Here is a 23,632-nt window from a genome sequence, read left to right as displayed (position 1 = left end):
GGCTGGTGTTTTCCATTGTTCTGCTTTGGAAAGGAGGGAATGAGATAAAGGTGCGAAAGGGAAGAGGTAAGGGATAATAGCGCGAAAGAAATCATTCGGGCCTTTACCGCAGTAAGGCGATAACGTATAGTTTAAAATTACGCTAGTAGAACGTGTCTGTGAAATGCAGAGAAGCTTGGGTAGGTTGCCTTGACATTAAACATCTGTTTAGCTGAGTGGCAGCTGGTCCCGTGGGCAATGCAGGAAGGGTGGATGTTTCTTGTGCGTAACGCAGTTACAGAAAGCGAAATTTCTCCGTGATACGGCGTATTGCTCAGCTGCTCAAGAAATTGCCTGCGTTTCTGGTTCCCGAAGAGAAATCCCGCCTTTGAACCCTGTGAATGTAGTCAACATCTTACAATCCATTTCTCCTAGATCCATTTTAATATTATACTCAAGTCTACACCTTTATCAACGAAGTGGTCTTCGCCCGTCAGGTTTCCCAACCAAAAATGTATATGCACTTATTGTTCTGTGTGCATCTTCCTTGATTTGATCACACTGATAGTGTTAGACAAAGATTGTAAGTTAACAAGTTTGCTCTTAATGTTATCATCAACAACAGGAATAAAATATTACGCTTTCTGCATTTGAGGACGTTTCAAGTCTCTGCTTCGGACGGTCGTCTAATTCACATATTTGTTTCGTCATCCCGTAGTCCGATATTCCTAAATTATTTATTTGTTGTTTATTTAACGACGCTGTCAAGGCTACCACGATTATTTTCGTGGTAGCCTGTAACCGGGTCAGAATTGTAAAGCGTGGCCTTCCCAATACGAAGCTCGAAATTCGCGACTTCTGACGGCATCATTTGAAATTTTTCCGTCCAGTTTTGGCGGTGTTGTTTTGTGTATTTTCAGTAAAATATTTCTAATCTTGTTTTATCTGCATTTCGTTTACGGCCGTCTCATGTATCCTACCCGAGAAATTTCATTTCACCAGTTTGTGTATTATTGTGACATCATGTGGTCATCGTGTGTGCCTCACTTCGATAAGACTGGTACTGTGTTCTTCTGTAATCCTTTGTCTCGCGCGTCCTCGGCACTTTGTTCTCAGACGTGATAGACCCGCTGTAACGGAAGCGTTTTCATAAGGACAGGTGCAGGATTATAGTACATTCGGTGAATCGGTTAGAAAGTGTTCTGTGTTGCACATATGCAGTAACCTAGCTATAATGACACTGGCCAAAGTACCCTTCCTTCTTTCGGATCTTAAACTGTGCTGGATAATTAAATTGCTTGTATCACACGTATTTATAAAATTAGTCGTAAGTAGAGAATGCTTGCCTACTATCCATTTCGGGATATTTTGTCCGGTGGCTTCCAGTTTAAAAACAAAGATTATTTGTGCCTGATAGAGAAGAAATAACAGTAGGCTGGAGTTAAGTTCGTGCTGAGTAGTTTCATAATTTATTATTTTTACGAAGTATTATTGTAATGATAAAGTCAAGGTAATGTGGGCGAGATACGTAGCGCTTAAAATGCATGCAGAGTTTAAGTCGGAAACCTGACGGGGGAAGACGAGACATAATATTGAAATGGACATTGAGGTTTGCGGTCATGTACCGGACTGACTCCTCAGGATAGAGGGACCAGTGGCGGATGCCTGTGAACACGATTAGAATCTGCGGGTTGCATAGAAGACGGGGAATTTCTCGACTAGCTGAGCGACAAGTAGCTTCTCTAGAAGAATTTTGCCCTATATAGATAGGTGGTTTTATTTAACTGTGTATAGTATTTTCCAAGCATTAAGTACTTTATGAGTAGTGTGCATGTATTTCTAAAATCTCCCTTTGTAACACTGTTTTTGTATTTTTTGTTGCAGAACGGAGCAGCCAGGCTCAGTCCCAGATTCCGACGTAAGTACTTAAAATAGATTTGGTTTTTCGTTGTGAAGCGTATCAGATTATTTTTGTGCATTATTTGCACTAAGAGCATGAAATAACATAACGGAAGGTCCAACTGCATGTTTTGTTTTGGAAACTACTCAACGTGGTTTGAATTAAATTTTGTATGCAGTGGTCGACACAATGAAGTAATACGTGAACCTGTGCAGTCCCAAAGTGAGTTTGCAGGTTTTTCGTACAAGCCGTCCAGTACCATTTTTGAAGGAAATTCGTACAGTACTTTCGAAAATGAAACACTTTGCAGAGGACTGCTGAAAATGAACGCGTGATACGTGTGTGTATGTTTAACCCTTTCTCCGTTTCGTGAATATTTTTTAACTGCGAGCCGAAGTATGCAGTATGTCTCGACTTTTCATGTATTTTGTCAGCAGCGTACTGCTCGTTTCGAAAACGTATCGCTCGCCATGTGCATTTCAAACCATTATATAGTGAATAGCTTAATATAATCATCTGAGTCTTTGTGAACAGAACTACAGATTCAGTGCATAGCCGATCAAATGAAATTGGTCAGGAACATGAAGGGGGAGATCGGGGGTCTGTTAATGAAATTAAACGTTATTTTCTGACGGATGGGAATTGGGCCGAAGGGGGGTTGCGAGCCTGCCTTCAAAGGGTGCCTTTTGTAGTCACTAATTTGGTTCTTTGCGGATAGTTTGCTTGCTAAATAGATGTGTTTATTTGGGACTCATGCAGTTAACTGCTGATGGTTATCTGCCTGAAGGCCTGATTGCGTGTAGGTGGCTCAGCTGCTGTCGAAGTATTCGGCGATGTGTCCTAACAGAACAGTGTCCAGTAAGGTGTTTGGTTTAAACAGAGATAGGTTAATTAAGGATTGGAGAAGTTACAGAACGAGGAACTTCATAATACCTATTATCCATTCAGTACTTCCAGTGTCATTAAATCAAGGATATGAAGCACGCGGAAACTTTAAAGGGGGAGAACCACATGACTGACCATGTTATTAGTAACGACACCAGATGGCAGAATGTTCTACTTTACAAGTTCTGTTATCATTACGCAGGTTTCGGAGGTACTTCTGACATTGTGAGAAGAACTAAACTGTTGTTAATGCTGATTGCCTAGTTTTCATTGTTCCAAGTTGAAAGGAATACGGGAAGAAAGATAAAGAGATAGTTACAAACGGGAAAAGAAGAAAGGGAATACGGGATGAAAGTGCGAAAGAAATCATTTCTCCGTTGCATATAAACGGGTGTTTTCCGCTAGTTCCATGTGTAAGCCAAGTGATCATACAGAGGTATGAATTCTTACGTAAAAGTTAAGGAAAGAATTTTATTGTGACAACGTTTAAGTGGCGACTTCCTGTAATATGATACGGAGAAGAGCAGTAGTGTTCATTTGGAGGACTGGGCTGTTATTGTGTGTGTTTCTGTGCGTGCGCGCCCGAGTTCCTAACGTCGCCCCTTCCAGTCGAGCTAAGGGAACAAGGGTTACCTCAGAAATCGATACAAACTGCAGATCTTCACTTGGTCGGCACCTGCACACGATCCATATGTTACATTTTAGATTCATTGTACTCTGTCGCTTATTTTATAACTTCGTTCTGACACACTTCCTTTTCTGTTTATCAGTTTCTGTAGGTCTGTGTTTATTTTTCTTGGAGTTTTATCTGCGTTATTTGCATGTACTCACGTTACCCAATAGTGTTATGATGGCCAGTTATATCACACAGGGCTGTGTCTGTACTCAGGCGGCTAAGCGATGACTTTTTAACGCAGAGATCCGGGCTCAGTTCCTGGTTATTTCAAGTGAGTTTCGTGGTGGACGAAATGGCACCGGAACAGGGTTTTTTTTTTGTATTATCCCACTAATCATCATTCCTCCATTTCTTCAGATTTGTGTCGCCCCTCCTCTCCCCATAATGTCTGCGATAGCCCAGACCAAAGAACAAATTATCGTATCTTTTCTTCGAAATTTGAGGATTTATCTTTGGTAGCAGAGATTGAGGGAGGGGGGCAAACACATGTTGCATGCAAGGGGGAAGTAATGCCTCAGAGCAGGATCGTGGTTGAGCAGTTACCATCACTCGTGCGTCGTGTTTGAGATGCCCGGTCTTATCCTGTTGTCTTGATGTCGCGACTAAGGTTTTCCCTAGTCCATCAAAGCAAATTTCGGAATAATATCTTACAGACAGGCTACAACCGATTCCTTTGTCACCCAACATAGTTTATTATTCATAAACCACACTGCCATTCGACACTACATACTCCAGCATTTAATATACGTCGTTAAGTAAATCAATAGGAAGCCAGTCGAGACCAGTGTCCAGATACGAAATTTCATAAACGGCTTTTAGCATTAGGGCTCTGTTACGAAACTGATGGTTGAATGACGTTAAACTATTGCAAGGCCCATCTGTTCGTTGTAATACCAGGAATCTCTCATGGGTTAGACATACTCTATAGAATATGTTGGTTAAATCCTGTGAAAGATGTATTTGAGAACAAATAGAGGTGTAATATTTGAATATATTTTAAGAAAAAGTATATGAATGGGATGTAACAGGCTTGGTATAGGACGTAATGTCGTTTGTAGTGAATTTAATAAACTTCGACTTCTGTAAAAAAAACAGGGAATTTACGAAAATGTGAATGCTGTCTAGTCTTGATTGAATGTCCAGACTTACATTAGACTTTTCTTGCGTTTGGTGTTTCTTGTTACCACTTCTTCCGACATACATTGCCTGATCTCAGCCGAGACACTTGGGGTTGGTTCACTTCGTGTTAACCTTTTCCTAAGCGCGGCTTGGAACAAGTTTCAAGAGCGTAACACCTTCTGTTCTGTCAGTTGGACGTAGTATTTTTTCGCGATTGTAATTACATTCAGTCGCAGTTAAGGGAGATGAGATGGACTTGACATGTAGCACGCATGATAAAGATGGAAAATGCATTCGAAATTATATTAAGAGAACGTGAAAGAAATATTTTTTTTGCACTTGTAGTTGGGGTATAATATTAAAGTTGTGTTAAAAGTAGGTCGTAGAGGGTACTTATTTGACTCGGGGTAGGGACCATTGGCATTTTCGTATTGTTGGTTTGTAATTACATGTCTAAATCCAATTTACTTTCGAATTTTTTTATAAGAAATTGATTTTTAGTGTAGTAAAACACATTTTATCATCCATATTTATCATTCACGGACACAAATACGTTGAAAGTCTTTTTGAATCGTGTATAATCGTGTCATATTTGTACAGATGTTTTTTTTCATTCATATGTTGTGGGTAACCTTTCACAGAATAAAACCCCTCTATGATCTGATTTCCCTTTGAGTATATTTAGCAACACATGAATGAATATTTAAATGCAACAGGTAAAACGTTTCAGCATACAATGAGCAACATATAAGGCTACAAGGACATTCAGTACTACCAACGTTAGCAAAAAGTTCCTACTTACGTTTATCAGCTCGCTTTACACAAACAGGTGATGACAGATTCAGTATAACATTTTTGCTGTGATGAAAAGCTCTCCAGATGCTGTTTTATATCCCCCTAGAAATTCAAGCGCCCGCTGTTGATATTCGTACAAGATGAAGGTGAATCTGTCGCTGATCTTAATTGTATGTCTCATTTATAACGACTCCCATTGGTTGAGAACATTTGATCCTGTTTCATCTTTGGTTTTAATGACTCTACTAGCTCGGCAAATGAAATAATCTTAAGTTTGAGTCTCGCTTAATGACACTTTGACAGTCTTGATATTAAACTTAAACATGTTAACAATTAATTTTGTCGTGTTGGCTAATTGTATTTTAAGGTCGTGTTCAGTTTTGGTGCAACGTAATATAGCACGTAATTATATAAAGGTATTGAACCCGCTCAGAATCTGGTACGATTATAGGTTTTGTTATTATTGGTAATGAACTTTATAGAGTTAGTGTAACGAGGAAGAAATTCGAAATTCTGCCTTTGTCGCATAGATAAACTGAGATGTCTAATCGATAGAAGGGGATCTGTCCCAAGATTTCAGAAATAATTTTTAGAGTTAGTGTAATGAAATTTCGAGAGACTGAATTCTGAAGCTTGTGTTTTTATTACCTGTGTCTATCAAGAAACACCTCGTGGCTTGGACTGCAGAATGCATCTATTATTAGCTTGTCTACAGTTGTGTACACAACTGTTACTCTGCCGACTGTTGCAGAGAGAGAGAGAGATGTTATTTTGCTCAGCAGATTCTGCTACTGTTTCCTATTGTGTGTCTTTCCTGTCCTTCTCTAACTCATCGGTAGTGGACTTCTTTTTTACATTGCAGTAGTTGGCATAGGTTGCATTTACAAAGGAACGTAATATTCACAAAAGCGATGATCAAGGTGAGACTTCAGAAGTTAAGGAGACTGGTAGACAGAAAGCTAGGTAACTAATAGATACACACAGACTGGCTGACTGACTGGTTAATACGCAGATGGATTTATTGATGGATTTTTATAAATTATGATTTTAATTTATTAACCAGCACAGAATATTTACAGTGTTTGTTTTAGGGATGTTACGTGCTGTTATATAGACAGACAGAAATCTTTTTTTTTCTCTCTCTTTCTCGTGGTTTCCTGCATGTCTGGCTGCAGATGCTTCTCTTTGTCACACTGCAACCAGACCATCTGTTTCCCCCAAGTAAGGGTTACCTGTATCTGTCATCTAAGTCAGTGGTATTCAACCTTTTTTGTTCGCGTACCCCCAGATATAATTTCTCTTCAACTTTGTACCCCCAAAGTTGTTGGTGTATAATTCAAGTTATACATAGTATATAATCTACATCTAAAATAAATTAAATAAATTACATTACTGATTATTCAGTGTTTTTTATAAAAAAAATTTTTTTTTTAAATTTCACGTACCCCCGGGGGGGTTTTTCATTCATACTACTCCGAGTTCTTTCCTGATGTCGTCATCGAGGTACTTAAGCTTAACACCGAAATCGTTTAATGCTGTTCGTGAAACGTTTAGCAATAAGTATACTGACTCGGAAGTGCGAGATAAAAGAACTTTTCGCCGATTGGTAACAGCATTTCGGGACACGGGAAGTGTTTGTTACGAAAGCTCACATCGAACGACAAAACAGCTGAAATTACATCCTTACCGATTTCAAACACTGCAACAGCCATTGGTTTTGTCGTTTTGCGCGTGAAGTGGTTCATGTGTAGTAAGGCTAAGAGGGGTTTGTGTTTAAAATCGAACGTTCTCATAAGATCTGTGTGTGCTGCGTGGAAAATCGCCTTAGTTTGTGCTTAAGTTTCTTGTGGTAAGAGTCAGCAGGGAATTGGTACAATTCCCACATCAGGGCTTTGCGGGGTGGAGCACATTGTATGTGGGGGAAGACCCGCGGCCAGAGTGGTGTTTGTGATGACGTAGTCGTGACGTGACTACACCCCCTTATGCGCCATATGATACAACAGACTATGAATACAGACAATAGATGAACCCTCGTTCTTCCCCTAAACTTTCCAAGAGTTTTTTTTTAGCAATTTGTCTCGGCACAATGTTATATTAGACCGTAATTATTCTTCCTGTGACAAGTCCCAGTATCAGTGCTGTCAGACAAAATCCAGTGCGATATTTGCTAGGGGGGAGAACATTTAATAGATTGGCATGTGCTGAGGCGTTTGTCCTTTGTTGATAGCCATCCCAGTGTCATGACTAATGTATGGGACTTTGAAACTGCCCCTGTTTCGAATTATGGCCCTATTATGAACCTGCGTATGACCCATTCGCAAATGTTTTGTCATTGTGTCTGTGACAAAAGAAAAACTCATAATGTGACGAAGCTGCACTTTGGGCCGTCAGTCTACCGGTGGGTTTAACGATTACACTATTGTCTAATTTTAATCTCAGTTTGATTTTCCAAATATTAGTTTGTCAGTTTTCAAGGACTTGTCCCTCTGATCATGTTTTATTCTGAAACAGTGAAACCTAATGAATTCAGTATGATTTCTGGGACACCCCCACGTGTACAGGGCGCACACACAAAGATGCAGGTATACGTGCTTAACCCGAACGGGATTTATACACGCCGCCACAGTGTGTCCTGGACTCTGGTTATCCCGAGGGGAATTGTTATGTACCGAAGTAATAGGCTGTTGTTTATTTCTCGAAACGCGACAAAAATTATTCTTCTGATGTCACATTTTCTTGTTTTCACTTGAAAACCAGACAAGTGCAGCTGCCTGAGTGACGCGTTGTGAATACAATTAATCTTTCAAATGGTACAGAGGTTCTTAACCATTTCCAGGCCTGTGACCACATTTGTCCTTTATTAGAGACTCGCGGGGTAAAATAGTTATAAATTAGGACATTTGATTTAAAAAAAACATAGCAAGTTATCAGAATGATAGCCCACTAAATTATACTAAACAGGTTCGTGCATTGCTGTTTCAGTGTAAGGTTTTTATTCGTGTTGTTGGTATTCGCAGGCATCTCGCTAAGTATTCATCAGACTTGTCCGAGTTCTTGATTTGTTTTCGCCATGTGGTTGAGCATTGTTCATAGCGATAGTCATTCAGATATTGACATTAAGGCAAGACGTATTTTCTGACATCGAGTAGCTATTTTTCATCATACACGATGACACGATGTTACAAAAGAATGTTCGTTCGCCTCGTGTTGAGGACCCCCTGACATACTTCCTGGTTATCAGTAGAGGAATGATTTCGGCTTCAGGTCATTATTCCACAGGAAGTCTCACATTCGATTGTTTTCGACTTCCTTTGGCTTTGAAAATAACCAGCCTTTGCTCAGGTAGTCACGTAGTCCACCCTCCACCGCAAGGAATGTATGTCTCTTTGAAATACGTCCCTATAAATCACGTTGCTTGCCATGAGCTTAATGTTTTTGTAGTGTATCATTTGCACTAGGTCACATTCCGTCAAGTGAAGGTGTAGTATGTTTTAGTAATATACGTTGGTAGTGTAGAAGGCGTGTTTGAATTCAACGGGGTAGTGTTTATTTAAACTCTTCCCCCCTTTCTTTCCTTTATGTATTTCGTGTCTTTTTAGAAGTTCTAAAAGCTTTCTAATGGTAGCAGCATTTGTGAATTCTGCCATCTGGCGTCTTTGCTCAGAATTTGGCCAGTCATACATATCACGCACATGCACGCGTATTTACAAACAGCATCGTGTACACGTTTTCACACAGCGTGTACAAAGTGAACGGAAAAAAATCGAGTTATTTTATTTTCTAAGCTGTTAAACGGAGTTTCATTAAACTCTGTGGCTGGGATCGTCTCTAAAATCTGTTGCTCGAATTTAATTTTGGTGGGTAGTGGAAGCATTTCAGTGTAACTTCTACTTAACACCTTTAATATCGATGAATGTCTTAATAGAAAAATATGTATTTACATACGGTATTATAAAAAAGTAGACCTGCGTAAATTTATACACTTACAGTGAAGGAAAAATATTGCACTCAGTTAAAATAAGTAAGCTGATTCGGACATAAGGTAAGGAAACTTGTGAAGTTCAAACTGAACTTAACATACAAAAAATGTTACATAAGACAAAATACAGATCGCATGAAGATATAAAACTTTTGTTATAAATAAATTTCGATGTGGTGTGTATTTAACGAAGAAGAAATGAAAGGTATTTTTGACTGCGTATTGTTCCTGTTAGGACGGAATTCGTCTCGATGTGAACCAGTTACGAACTCTTGGCTTAATGGACCCAGGGGTAATGAAAGGTGGGGGATTTCTCGAATTGCTAAGAATGTCTGCTTCTCAAGGACTCTTTTCTACTGAGTTTGTTAGACCTATCGCGACCAACTTTCCATTATTGTTTCCAATACAAAGATTTTGTTCTTGTTGCAGGAACGTAGTGACAGATGCTCTTGACGACCTGCTTGTATCAGATGACAGTGATGAAGACAAGGTGAGTTTCGTATCTGACATCATATAGGCCCTTTTGACGACATAACGTAATATTTCTGTGGCGTTAAGAAAATAGGGTACATTTGACCTCTGCTTTTTATGTAGCTTACTACTTTACGAATGCGAATTGAGAAATGAAGGTGTAATTGTATGCAATCTTAACCCTTTGAAGCCGAAGATCGTCTGAATATTATTTATGAATTCAGTCCGTACCGCGAAGAAAACACTACACCTCACCATTACGAAAATCAGCTGGTTAACCCTTTGAAGCCGAAGCTCGTCTTCATAATATTTACGAATCCAGACCGTACCGCGAAGAAAACACTTCACTTAACCATTAGAAGTCGAATCAGGCGGTACCACATAAGATTTAACAAAAGAACATCCCGGTCAAAGCCTTAATTTCCGGCACTTGGTGGTAGGTAAGTGGTCAGATTCACGGCTGAACGGCGAGCATGTGAACGTCCATGTGTAACCCACTCTAGTTATTAATGTAAGATCAGTCTGATTTGGTGTTCCCGAAACAAGTACTAGTACTCTTCTATCGCCGCCCCATCATCAGGTGCTCTGTAGCTCTGACCAAGCAGTACGTTATCATACCCGCGGTCTTTGACCTGGCGATTAGCTGGTCTTTTACAGAATAGAAACAATACGTTGGAACAAAAGAATGTTTACTAAATCTGTGCATTTTATACAGCACAGCAAAACATGCTACACGGTTCGTTGCCATGACAACACGAAATAGTTTAATTTACCAGCTTTTGTGAGTCTTATCCCATCGTTTATCTTATTAAAGATCAGGGCGACGTTAACATTGAAGTGAGTGGTCTTACACCTCCGTAGGTGGCATCGCTTACAGCCGGGAAACTAATATTGAATCTTATATAAAGATTGCAAGTTATTTTGACTGTTCGTTAAGTGGGTTTATGACGTTGTATGTATGTACGTATCTGTTGAATCTACAAACAGAAAGAGTGGATCGTTTGTCTTTTACAAGGAGGACTAAGCTAATGTATGTTTTCAGGAGGTGCTTAACTCCGAGGCCAGGACCAATGGATCATCGGACAAAATGGACGAGTCGTAAGTCAATCCAAGCTATTTAATGCATGCTTGCACGCGAGACACTCGTGTGCGCAAAAAAAATTAGCCGCCAATGTTTGCCCGCGAAGCGAAATTTGCGCAGGCGCTGATAACGTCACACGGCGTTATGTAGCTTGTGTACGTATTATTTTAATCTCGTCGTTATGTCCGTGTGTGGGGGGCATTTGAAGTTTAATATTATGCTGTGCTGAATCTGTAAAGTATCGTCTTTATAATCTCCAAAGTTGGGCAGGCCTAACGTCTTGTTCTGTGTTGGAAAATGGAAACATTCTACGAGGCGCGTCCACAAAGTAAGTTTCCCACTCGTCCCACAGCTAGCAAACCTTATATTGCGCGAAGCGACTGTGCGTACGTGATAGAGCAATGACGTAGCATGGCGCATGCACTAACGGAACTTCCCGCGTTCTAACATTAGCATCGTTGCAGCTGTTGAAGATGGAAGTTCTTATTCCAGCTCCCGCCGACTGTGAAGTGCGGTCAGTGATAACGCTAGACCGCACACGGCTCGACGGACAGCAAGTCTCCTGCAGGAGTTCAGCTGGGAGGTGTTTAATCATTCACCCTACATCCCGGACCTCGCTCCCAGTGATTTCCATCTTTTCCTACACCTCAAGAAATTCCTGTCCAGTCAGCGTCAGCGTTTTGAGAATGACAGAGAGGCGGAGATGGTTGTCACACAGTGGTTCCAATCCCAGGCGGCAGACTTCTACGACACAGGTATTAAAAGTTGGTCCCACGGTATGACAAATGTCTCAATTCCGGTGGCGAATATGTTGGAAAATAGCTGGACACTTGCTGTATCTGTTGCAATAAATATTTCCATGAAATTGTGTTTTGTTTCTGTAAACGGCCCCAGGGAAACTTACTTTGTGGACGAGCCTCGTATGTGAAAAAGATTGTCGGTTTTGGAAGGGAATTATGAGTCAGCATGCTGCATTGAGACAAAACTTTTGAATGTATTTGTGTGTGTATATATATATATATATATATATATATATATATATATGCATATGCAATTGGGACACCATAATTAAGACGACTGTCAACTAAATGCTAGAAGTAATGATCATTTACTGACTTTGTAACTACTTTTAATGTCAACATTGGTTGTACGAAGTTGTTTCGAAAAGCAAGGTTCTGTACCACCCGCCACAAAGTCTGCACGTCCTGAAGGAAGCACTTACACAAAGGCGTACGTGACGAGATAATGTTTAAATGGATTTAAAGTAGGGGAAGGATTTTGACTGGATTTAATTGTGGACGAACATTTTCTCAGGCAGGTCTCTGCTTAGTGATGTTTTAATTGCAGTTTGAACATTAATAAAATTACGTTTTCAGTTTGGCTTTGGATTTATTGCGTAGTCATCGTCACGTACGTTATCGAGAAACAATGCAGTGATACGGAACGTTACAGTCTTCTGTATCACAGGTGGTGTTTGTGCTGATAAGGTTCTGATATTGTCAACAAACTACCCGTGTTTTATCATAATATGTTTTCATGGATCTGGATGCAGGAAATGTGTTTTATGATTGAGACAATTGTTTAGCAGTACGACGTGTGCCAAATTATGACGTCTAGGAACTGAAATACAACCACATTCCCACCTGTAATTGAAAATGAGAGGGCCTGTGTTTATGTATGCGTTTCCTTTTATCACTTGGTTTATTGACTCTCGCGCATACACAGTTGATGTAAATGTTGTCTTCTGGGTTGTAACGCTGTGTGGATTTGTAGATTGAAAACCATGAAGGTGGAGGTAGTGCGTTCCTCAGAAACGCTGGTTTCTCCGTACAAGTCCGAGAAGACCAACATTGACATCTTCACCGTCGTGAGGAGCTCATGTCTCAAAATTACTCTCCTTTGTGGCAGGCGTTCATACTAGCATTATTGTTATTTCTTCTTTTCCTTATTTTCGTTATTGGTCGTTCGGCGGTTGAATGAGGTCACGGAAGAAATGTTAGACGAGTCTACGAATGGCCGGGCAATCGAGCTGTTCATTTTCTGTTTGTTTATTCATGCCTGCACCTTGTATCCAGGCGGTCGCCAACTTCCGCTAGAACGAGTTTTCACAAGGCGAAGTTTATTTAGAACGTCTTCTTTTAGCTTTTACAGATTAGATCCTCTGACCTGTTCCAGTTCAAAATTAATTCTGGAACCGAAATTTTTTTTCTGTTTGGTGAGACTCCAAGGACGGGCGATCGACCCACGGTAAGGCCTCTACCCGCAGAAAAACGGTGACAAAAATTTGCGATTCAGCGCAAGGTGAAACCTTCGGACTTTGTTGTAGCGTAGACCCGTATTTAGCCGTCAGTGGAGGGGCTGTAATAGGGGTAATTTTCGTGTTAATCCAGTGGGTTTCATGCTTTTCCAGGTTTTAAGAAACCAGTAGTATGTTGTGATATTTTCATGAACCCTAATACACCCTCCCATATTCACTATTTTAATCGTTCGGTGTTTTGATCTTGAACCTTAAGGACTATTGCTAGACTGTTTATTCCATATATTGATGGTCACCCATACCTGGAGGCCGTCTCCTCATCCACAGACCGACAGCGCTCTGATGACAAAACAGCCACTTAACATGGAGAGACATTCTGGTGATGAAATAGTATTTATCTGTGCTGTAAGCACAGTTGTAATGTGTAGTTTGGTGGAGCTGTAACTTGTGTTCAGGAGATACGCAGTTCTGATATTGCTTGAGCTACTGCCAATCCTGACCAAATCGTGGTTATCCTTAATTTGTCCAGGGCCTTCAGATAGACTACACTTACCTATTTCCTAATATTTACCCACTCATAAATGATCATCTTTCTCGGCTCATAAACGCACAATCTATTTAGTTGAAACAGCGTTTTTAGATGACCCAGGAATTGTGTTTAATTAATCTTCCATTATGAAGACATCTGCATCACCACTGATCACAAATGCATAAAACGTATAATACAATTAGTTGTCCTGGTCTTAACCTGCTTCCAGCTCTCTTCATTCTCTACATTTCCCATTCTTCTTGCTGTACCTGCCTTTTCCTCTCTATTGCCCTGAGGGTTCCAGCTCAATGCTTCTCACTGTACACCGGTTCCCGCTCCCTAGCACATTTCCTTTCCATTGCTATTTCCTTCCTGCTATTTGAAAATGCTCCAGGTATTGATTTTTTATTTCCTATATCCTTAAATCCTGTTTCTTTGAATATTTGTGTTCAATTTTATTCAGTCGCTATACTTAGGTCTCCCAAGTGGGCTTTTTCCTCCAGGTTTCCCAACGAAAATTTTCTTGGCATTTCTTCTACCTGACATGTATTATAAATATCGCAGCCATCTCACTTATATAGAGCAGGCAGTGGATGTGAAGATGGCAACTGCAGTGTTTGTTGAAACATCGGTTAACACCAAACATCTGATATTTATATATTTTAACAAAATTGTGTATCATTTATATATTTTGATAAGTCATATACAGCCGATCTGTCTAATGCTTGAAACTGCGCTTACATTTCAGCAGAAGAGGAGGCCCTTGTGCAGCGGCTATATTGACTGCTAGTCCAACACCCAGCGTACTAAGTATTGGAAATAGACCTCCGCAGCCAGTGGCACCCATGTCCCCAGTGGGTCCTCCCAAGTCTTCAGGGGCTTGCAGCTCATCCAGCGAGGAAGATTCAGATTCTGAATCAGAGAGTGAGTCGAGCAGTGAAGAATCAGGGGATGAGGCATCACATGAACCTGTGGATTCTGCAGGGGGCAACATTGCCCCACAAGCTCATTTGTCTCCCCAAGCCATGGAACCAATGGAAGAGACAAAGCCACAAGACAGGTGGAACTTGGAAAGGTTTCTTAAGAGGGAAACGCAATCGCTTGGAGGAGAGCAACCAGTAGGAAGTGAACACTCTAAGCTTTGCAAGGTTAGTTACCCTCTTACTGTAATTATGGTAACTGATAATTATGAATATTACTAAGCATTACTGAGAAGTACATTATTCCAACAAGAAGAAGATTTTATAATTTAATCCACAAACATTAGGAGGCTGATTGATGCTTCCACGTTGCTACCCATGTACGATTATTAAAACTACAGGAATTCTGAAGGCTAGAAATATCTTACTTAAAACAGCTCTTAAGTGGGTTGCAAAGGGTTAATTTTATTTTCTTTTTCCGGTTATTAACAATGTTTATACATTTTACGGGTCTTGATCTATAGACATTCGGTAGGACTCCTTGGACGAGGGATTGGCCCTTCACAAGGCCTCTACCTGTACATAGGACAACACAACACAGAAAAACATCCATGGCTTGAGTGGGATTCGAACCCACGGTCCCTGCGACAAAGCAGCACAAGGCCCACGCCTCAGACCGCGTGGCCACTACAGACCCCTAATTTTATTTTTGCCAGTGAAATCATTGACCCAGAGAGGCAGATTCGTTTAAGGATGCTACAGTCCAGTTTGTCTGATACACGGAACCTGTTTTTCTAATGTGTGTCTGACAAACTTACGGGAGCTTATGTTATTTCAACAAATTTTGTTCAGTCTGTGCATCTGCTTGAAATATATATGTGTGGGGGTACATAACAGTTTATTTTCTTGTTCCAGTCTGAGTTTGTGAAGAAGGAACCTTGCTCAGCAAATACAACTCCTACAGTTGCTAACAGTGTACTAGAATCAAGCCTGCAGCATCCTGTAGTTGGGACCAAAGTGAAAATAGAGAGTGGTGCAGTCTCAGATGGTAGCGACTCGAACAAAGAGCTGGACAATGTAGTGGAGGCTCTTCAGCGTCCTCCTCTTCCACTCTTGTCTAGTCTGTCTGAATCAGACTCCGGAGACGGTGCCAAGAAGAAACCGGCACTTACCGAAACGAGATCGAGACGGAAACGTCCCAGTCTTCCCACCCGTGCACCGGAACTCTCAAGTGAGAGTGATTGTGAAAGTGTGATGATCATCAGAGAAAAGACCAGGCCAGCCAATCGAAACAAGACACGTCCTAAGAAGGAACCGAGATCCCACAGTACGTCGGACGAAGAGGAGCAATTACCGAAGCAACCGACTGTAAAACAACGTAGCAATCGCAGTGTTAGGTCAAAACCTTCTCCGTCTCCTGCTCGACCCTCAGGTGACATAGATGATAGAAAGAAGAAACAGGGGGATAGGACTCCAAAGCAAATTTCCAATAGAAATAGTGATGTAAGGAAGCTTCCGCCTCCGTCACCTAGTGAATCGGAGGACGAAGAAACAGCGGAGCCTCAAGGAAGGGTCCAGTCTTCTTCCAGTGCGTCAGATGGTGAAATAAAAGAGTCTAAACCATCAGTCAACGTAAGGCCCAAGCCACCTCTGTCCGCAGGTAGTGGGTCAGATGATGATTCAGATGGGGGTAAAAGAGGTTCCAGAGCAAATACAAAAGAAGTCGCTGCTCAGGATCGGTTTGAAGATGAAATGCCAAATGTTAAACCAAGAGCTCAATGTGCAACCAGAAGAGAGTCATTTGGTATAAGAGAAAGTACGCTATTAAGTGCGTCAGATGAAGAAGATGAAGTAGACAGACGAAGGAGAAATGTTTCAACAGGCAGACCGAAACCCCCCTCTCCTATTTCTCTTAGCGGGTCTGAGGAAAGGGATGGCGAGTGGGCAAGAAAAAACAGCAAAGTTCAGAGTAATGTTAAAAAGGCTGGTAGAGGTAGAAGTAAGGCAAGATCTGGCGTGATACCAGTACAAGACGAAAAGAAAGCTACTGCTCCAAAGAAGGAGAAGGTTCAGAAAGGTTCTAACAGTAGGAAGAGATCTAAGGATGATGTGGCAGGTGGTACCAGAAAACAGTCTGGTCCTGGAAGGCCTTACCCCAGAAGAAATAAGAAGTCAAATGTGGTGAAAAGTTGTTACGTCACAACTGATTCCTCTTCAGATACTGACCATGAATTAGATGTTGTAAATACGTCCTCAGACAAGGCCGCAAGGGCTTTCAAGGGCAAAAGTCAGCGTAACAACAGTCCTGACTCTAGTTCTGAGTCCGAGAAGGATCGGAGCAAGTCAGACAGTCTGTCCAAGAGGAAACAGTCTTCAGACAGTGATAGGGACAGCGACAGATCCGTCGTGTCTCGCCCACCTATTTCGAAGATAGAAGAGAGCCCCCCCAAGTTGGATACAGAAGGCAAAGCCATCCAAGACAAAAAGAAAAGTGATACCCTGAGAAAACTTTTTGTTCCTACTAAGGGAGGTGCTAAAGGTGGGGCTAAGGGGGGTGCCAAAGGTGGGGCTAAAGGGGGTATATATTGTGCCAGTGGGGGTGGGAAAGGTGCAGGTGCAAAGGGTAAGGGTGGCTCAAAAACTCCTGGTGTTCTTGTAGTGGAATGTGTATCAGAGAGGACGTCTTCTTCGGTGGAAGATGAGAGTGCGCCAACGCCCGTGAGCCCTCGTTTATTATCCCCATTGTCAAACGATGCAACGACAAGCAAGCAAGGTAGTATGGGTTTTGATGTGAATTCAAGTCCAGCGAAGGCTGACAAGTATGGTGCAACATCTGGAAAGCCTGGCACAAGAGAGCGTAGTCCTGAGAAACCTTTACGACGAAAGACCGCGAAGAAAGTGTTAGAGAAACCATCTAGACATTCTGTAGCAGATAAAAGTGTGCGTGACACTTCATCAAACAAGAAGAGTGCACAGAGCACACCAAAAGTGGAAATTCCTTCAATTGTGTATCGTGCTGATGGAATTCCAAGTATTTTTTGTCATTTGGATCTGTCTAGACTGTCCAAAATTCCGATTCCAGGAGGTTCCGGAAAGAGGCCTAGTGGTGGGGAGGACATTAGGGTGCGAACAGAACTGGCCGATACAAGGCAACAGGCTCTAAGTGACCCAGACTATAGTAGGAAGGGCAAAAAGCAGCGTATTCAGTCGCCCAGTTGCGAGGATGTAGACGTAGTGATACCAAAGTGTGATATTGATAAGAACACTGATTCATTGGTGCAGGATAATGGTTATGACAGTACGGTAGTTAATCACGAGGCTTCCCAGAAGCAAAAGAAAAGAAAAGGTAGCAGAAATAGAGACATTTCCAATGCTATGAACCATCCAGAAGTCAGAGAGACTGGTACTTCTGCAGTAGAAGGGTAAGTGGACTGTGCATCAAATTTTTATGTGGTTTTTACCAAAAACTTTAACCAGCCAACACACCATTTTGGTTCAGAAAGTAAACTTTGAACAATAACAGTTTGATACTTCAAAGAGATGTGTAATGTTGATTACTAGCTTGAATAACAGCCAATGGTTTTGTATATAGCAGATTGATTGAAAAATTTAAACTTGCAATTTGTCTGTTGTCACCTATCTTCATTGCCTTTATTAGCCCATGATCTGGCGAGGCAAAATTCCTTAAATTTGTAAATTAACAAGGATGCTACTAGGTGCCACATAAGATAAAACAAAAGACATCTTCTAAAGTGATACAAAAACATGATCAAGCAAGGTAGTAGCTGTGACTTGGTTTACAGTGTCAACTTACAAATCTAACTTTCTTTGCCATATTTCAGCTGTTATATGCTTTAGATCAGTGGTCCCCAACCTTTTTGTGCCTACGGGCACATTTGAGAGTTTATGAGATCGTGGCGGGCACCAACCAATTAACAAAGCCAAATTTTCTTTTCTCTGGACAAATAAGATACGGACACCAAATAATACACAAAACAACACGACGTTTAATGATGCAAGAAACCGTGCAATCAAATATAGGTACTTCTATAAGTACAATTATTATTACTCAAGTCGGAAGTTAGTGTGATGTTTGGCGCTGCATTTCATCGGCCAGATTTTCAAATTTGAGAGTGTAGGATGATGTTGCTGCTCGCAAACAATCGTCAAGATGGGCGTCAGTAAGTTGAGATCTGCGCTTTGATTTGATGATGTTTGTGGTTGATCGGCCTGCATTGTTCAGTATAACCTCTTTCCGTAACAACGCGGGCACCCAAAAAAGGCCTTGGCGGGCGCCACGTAGGGGACCACTGCTTTAGAAGCTTGGTTCATGTTTCTTTTCTTCCTCAGAATCGTATGGTTTGAAATGGTTAGAAAACATTTCAATATTGTACAATAGTGAATATGACCTATATAAATTGAAGTGGCATTGTTTGTTGTGTGTGGTATGTATTATGTAGTTGTGAATTTCTGTGGCTGGTGCAGAAGTGGGTATGTAATGTATTTTTCTGCATAAATTTTAACTACTTGGAACATAACATAATTATGGTTGGTTAAAATGTTATACTGATCAGTGATGCTGAAGACAAGAAAGAGCAGATTATTCTGAGAAAAGACTAACAAGTGAACAAATACTATTCACACAGGATTTTCTTATTTGGATATTTTATTGAAAAGTAAGACTAACCAGAAATTGCTTATATAACAGTTTAATCATGTGATGCAATTTCGTTAACAGGAATGTAAAATCTGGTGGAAAGTCTAAACATCACAGAAAGAGCAGTGGCAGTAATGGACGCAAACGCCAACGTGAGCGCAGGCCAAGTGGAAGTTCTGTGTCGTCTTTGTCGACGGAATGCAGTCGGGTGTCTTCACAAGGTGGCAGCAGCCACAGGCATCGTGATAAACATAGCCACGAGCGTGGTTCTGGCAAGCGACGTAAGCTTCAGCAGCAGCCTGAGGAGTCCAGTGAACATACCGCCCTAAGGATATCTAGTCAAGTGAGTATATACATAGATTTAAACAACTAACTGGTGGATGGTGTATCTTAGTCCTTCAGCAGTTAAACATACCCAGGACTTACCCGCTGTCCTACGTGAACGATTAAATGCGAGTTGCGCGGGAGAAGCGGAAATATCAAACTGGCTGTTTGTGTGGCGCTGTCCTAGGTTCCAGCGAAGCGGTCAGGAGAGGGAAGCGGCCAAAGTCCGAGATAAAATATTTTAATATCTTCACGCTAGTCGCTGCGCTGGCCAGTAAGGCGCATGCGCAGGAAGGCCATGTGCTTCTATTGCAGTCTCTCACGTCGGACACAACAAGCGATTCCCCACTTCATATGACACCCCTCGGGTAGCTCGCTTGTTATCGCTTACGTAGGACATTGCCTTAAGGATTACATTTTCATATACTAGCCATGAAACAAAATCTACACTCATAAAATTTCAGTTTCTTTTCTTCATATTTATTAAAATTTAGTATTTACAACATGCCTTTATTAACATCTCCATGATTAAAGGATGATCTTTCTGGAGCCCTGAATTCACTTTTTGTCATGGTTATGGCATTGGACTAAATACTGATCTTCCTTAATTTAGATGCATCAATCGAAATATACAGCGGCATACTTCACATAAGTAATTTAATTTATTTTCTGTAGATCGTACCAGTACAACATTATTCAAAAGTCGCACACCTTTTCAAATTTTTATTATACAAAAATTGTGTTTGAAGGATCACAACTTTGCTGTATACTGTATATAATAATATTATTTTCTTTGACAGTAAGTAATGTCTGCAGTTGATAAAGTGTCATAATTAAATATCCATGGTGTGTATTAACAGAAAATGCTTACTGTCACCAGAAAATTTTTGCTCTTTGACATAATTTATGAGTGTACAATCCTGTACTGCTACAGAGCACAGTGGCTCTCACAGATGTGCCTCCAACAAACCACGAGCGAGAAGATAACAACGAAGAGATGGTAGCCGCAGCAGGAAGTGACTCACCAGGTGGCTCTGAGCTGCACTATTCTGAAGATCCTCTGGCAGGCTACTCTGTACCTCCTGGTCATGGCTATCCTATATCTGCCATGAATTGGCCGCACACAACACACAAAGTGTACTTCTCCTATTTTGAACGCGAAGATGAGGACGCCTCAGAAGATGAGGACAGGTATGAGTCTGCAGAATGTTTGGCATGGTTTAACAAATGTGCTTGTCAATTTATATATGTTTGAAGTGTAACGGGTGAGCAGAAAATTGTTTTGTACTGTAGGTGTCTGATATTTTTCTTGTTCCGCTCTGCCTAAAAGTGTTTCACTTGTGACTAATAGCCCTTTATAAATGTGTACTGGAAACAAAATATGTTTCTTTACAAGTTACTAAAGTTACTGAAAAGTAGAAGCTGGGGTATGAGTTGCAGAGATTATGGTGTATTTTAGTCAAACTAACATAAAATGAAATAGGGAAAAATTCGGACTCGTTATTTTGGGTTACTACCAGATCTGCCAATTATGAACTACCCTTTCCGACATATATGCATCTCAATATGGTGCCTACTTCACATTTTGACGCAGCTGTTGGTTCTGAATTAAGTTTACGTCTGGTCCTGAATGTCACATTTCAGAAAGAGAGAATTACGGTTGCGGATTCTGTCATCTTTTCGCTGTTTCAGATTAGTGTTTCAAAGCTTTTGTAAACAGTTGTCTTAAGAAATATTATATGCAATGTACAACTAAACTAAGTAGTCACTGCAGAAGGTTTATTTTTGTACGAACTGTAATAATTTTTTACTGTACCTGCTTGAATTCTTTTAAAGTCCCTTTTAACAGCCATTATTTTATATGCTCTAAAAACCAGACCTGAGGAACAGCTACGTGTTCTGAACCATATTAAGTAGGATTTGAGGTTTGATGGTGGTGAGTCCAAAGATGGCTGTCTTCTTGGTTGTAACCGTGATGATGCAGGCAGCAAGGACCTCTGAAATATTGGTAAACTCCAACACACAAGACAGCCAGCCATCTTCTAAAGCTTATTTGCTATACATTATTTGACATAGTGCAAATATAATAATTTATTAAGTAGTCAGAAGACGTATGAAGGGCATGAAACTGCGCCGAAATGTACCTGACATTTGACTTTTGCGTACAGAGATCAGAATCAACAGAACCAGTACCTGACAGAGGCCAAGAGGTTGAAGCATGGGGCAGACAGGGAAACAGACCACACAGCACAAGGAATGCAGTACCTAGAAGCTGTGCTGTTTTTCCTTCTCACTGGGAATGCTATGGAGCACGAGAGTTGCACAGAGAAAGCAGCTTTTACCATGTACAAGGATACTCTGAGTCTCATAAAGTAAGACAGTCGTGCAGTGTTATATGAAATTACTAAAAACAGGACCCTTGGGTATGATCGTGTAGATGACAGATACTTATTTCTCTAGTTTGTTTAATTTATGTGAACATAAGACTTATTTGAGGAATGGAGCTGTATGGAGCTACATCCTCTACTCCAGTGGTCCCCAACGCGATGCCCGCGGGCGCCATGACGTCCGCCAAGGCTTTTTTTTGGATGCCTGCGTTGTTACGGAAAGAGGTTATACTGAATAATGAAGGCCGTTCAACCATGACATCATAAAATCAAAGCGCAGATCTCGATTTACTGACGCCCATCTTGACGATTGTTTGCGAGCAGCAATATCGTCCTACACTCTCAAATTTGAAAATCTGGCTGATGAAATGCAACGCCAAACATCGCACTAACTTCCCACTTGAGTAATAATAATTGTACTTATAGAAGTGCCTATTTTTGATTGCACGGTTTCTTGTATCATTAAACGTCTTGTTGTTTTGTGTATTATTTGGTGTCCATATCTTAGTTGTGCAGAGAAAAGAAAATTTGGCTTTGTTAATTGGTTGGTGCCCGCCACGATTTCATAAACTCTCAAATGTGCCCGTAGGCACAAAATGTAGGGGACCACTGCTCTACTCAGTTTGTGTAAGACTATTTACTCATCAGTAAACTGGCCTTTCCATCATTTTCAATTTTGCATTTTTAAAGTTTTAGCTTTCATGTGCCATCTGCACATTATTCACCATGACAGTAAACTTAAGTGAAAAAGATTTGTGGAATTTGAAAAATATTTATTTTATAAATTAATGATGTGTTTCTTTTGTGAGAGTGGACTTTTTCTCATCTTGTACATTATAATATTTTGTTTCTGTGATATTGTGTGGTGAGTGTTGCACTTAAAATTGTGTGTGTAAAGCATAATCGAGTTTATAAGGTGATCCTTCATTTTGTCTTTCAGGTATATTTCTTCAAAGTTCCGAACCCAGCAGAACAGTTCCCCGCAAGGCAGCATAGACAATAAACTCGCAATTTTAAGGTAAGTTAGAGTTGTCATCAAACAAGGTGTTGTGCTGAAAGAGACGAGTGCAATGTTGCGATTTGGAATGCCTCTGCTTGAATTTGTCACCAGTTACGCTAAGAGTATCTTGTAACTGGTGACATTAATTTTTTATGTAGAGTTGCTACTCTTTAATACTGTAGTGTCCAATTACTCTTCAAGATTGATCCACTATCCATTTTAAAAATCAAAAGTAGTGGTAATTTATAAAAACCTTTTAGAGATAGTATAGATAGTTCTTCAATCCTTAATTTATCTGTTAAAGTTTTACGAATTTTGTATTCGTAGTCTTAAATGTGGGTGAGAAAATTGAGGTCAGACAAGTGAAGAGTGATGTCATCAGTATTTGTTTCTGAATTATAAATAAAGAGGGGTAATTCGGTTTTTGTGTACAACATTCAAATGGAAAAAGTTATTGGTTTTAAAATATAAGAAGCTATTCTCAGGAAAATATTTTCTTCTTTTATCGCAGTCTACGATGCCAATCGCTGTTATACCTCAAATTGTTCAAGATGAGAAAACACGAAGTGAAGGAATATCAAAAGGTTCTGGCAGATTATCATCAAAAGGTAAGCGTATTTTGAGAATAATTATTATGCAGAATCACGCTGTACAAATTATTGTCATCATTAAC

The 23,632-nt window shown here is 40.5% G+C and overlaps 1 protein-coding gene across 7 annotated transcripts in view; it reads left to right on the top strand.

The window, feature by feature from the left end:
- lilli (AF4/FMR2 family member lilliputian) overlaps positions 1 to 23,632 on the top strand; it is a 179,281-nt gene that overhangs the window by 148,594 nt on the left and 7,055 nt on the right. For 6 of the 7 annotated variants that reach the window (XM_022063303.2, XM_087353948.1, XM_022063306.2 and 3 more), the window contains 10 exons: positions 1,864 to 1,897; positions 9,763 to 9,823; positions 10,847 to 10,902; positions 14,420 to 14,819; positions 15,507 to 18,013; positions 19,330 to 19,591; positions 20,507 to 20,763; positions 21,741 to 21,944; positions 22,900 to 22,977; positions 23,471 to 23,567. In XM_022063303.2, coding sequence (XP_021918995.1) covers positions 1,864 to 1,897; positions 9,763 to 9,823; positions 10,847 to 10,902; positions 14,420 to 14,819; positions 15,507 to 18,013; positions 19,330 to 19,591; positions 20,507 to 20,763; positions 21,741 to 21,944; positions 22,900 to 22,977; positions 23,471 to 23,567 — 3,956 coding nt within the window. The remainder of the gene's footprint in view (positions 1 to 1,863; positions 1,898 to 9,762; positions 9,824 to 10,846; positions 10,903 to 14,419; positions 14,820 to 15,506; positions 18,014 to 19,329; positions 19,592 to 20,506; positions 20,764 to 21,740; positions 21,945 to 22,899; positions 22,978 to 23,470; positions 23,568 to 23,632) is intronic. The other variant, XM_022063304.2, reaches the window with a different exon arrangement.

The sequence above is a fragment of the Zootermopsis nevadensis genome, unplaced genomic scaffold, assembly GCF_977971745.1.
Source record: "Zootermopsis nevadensis isolate Lab colony 2312 unplaced genomic scaffold, Znev_1.0 Znev_ptg000022l, whole genome shotgun sequence".
NCBI lineage: Eukaryota > Metazoa > Arthropoda > Insecta > Blattodea > Termopsidae > Zootermopsis > Zootermopsis nevadensis.
Note: the sequence above shows the minus strand (reverse complement) of the source record. Positions and strands in the feature narration are given on the sequence as shown.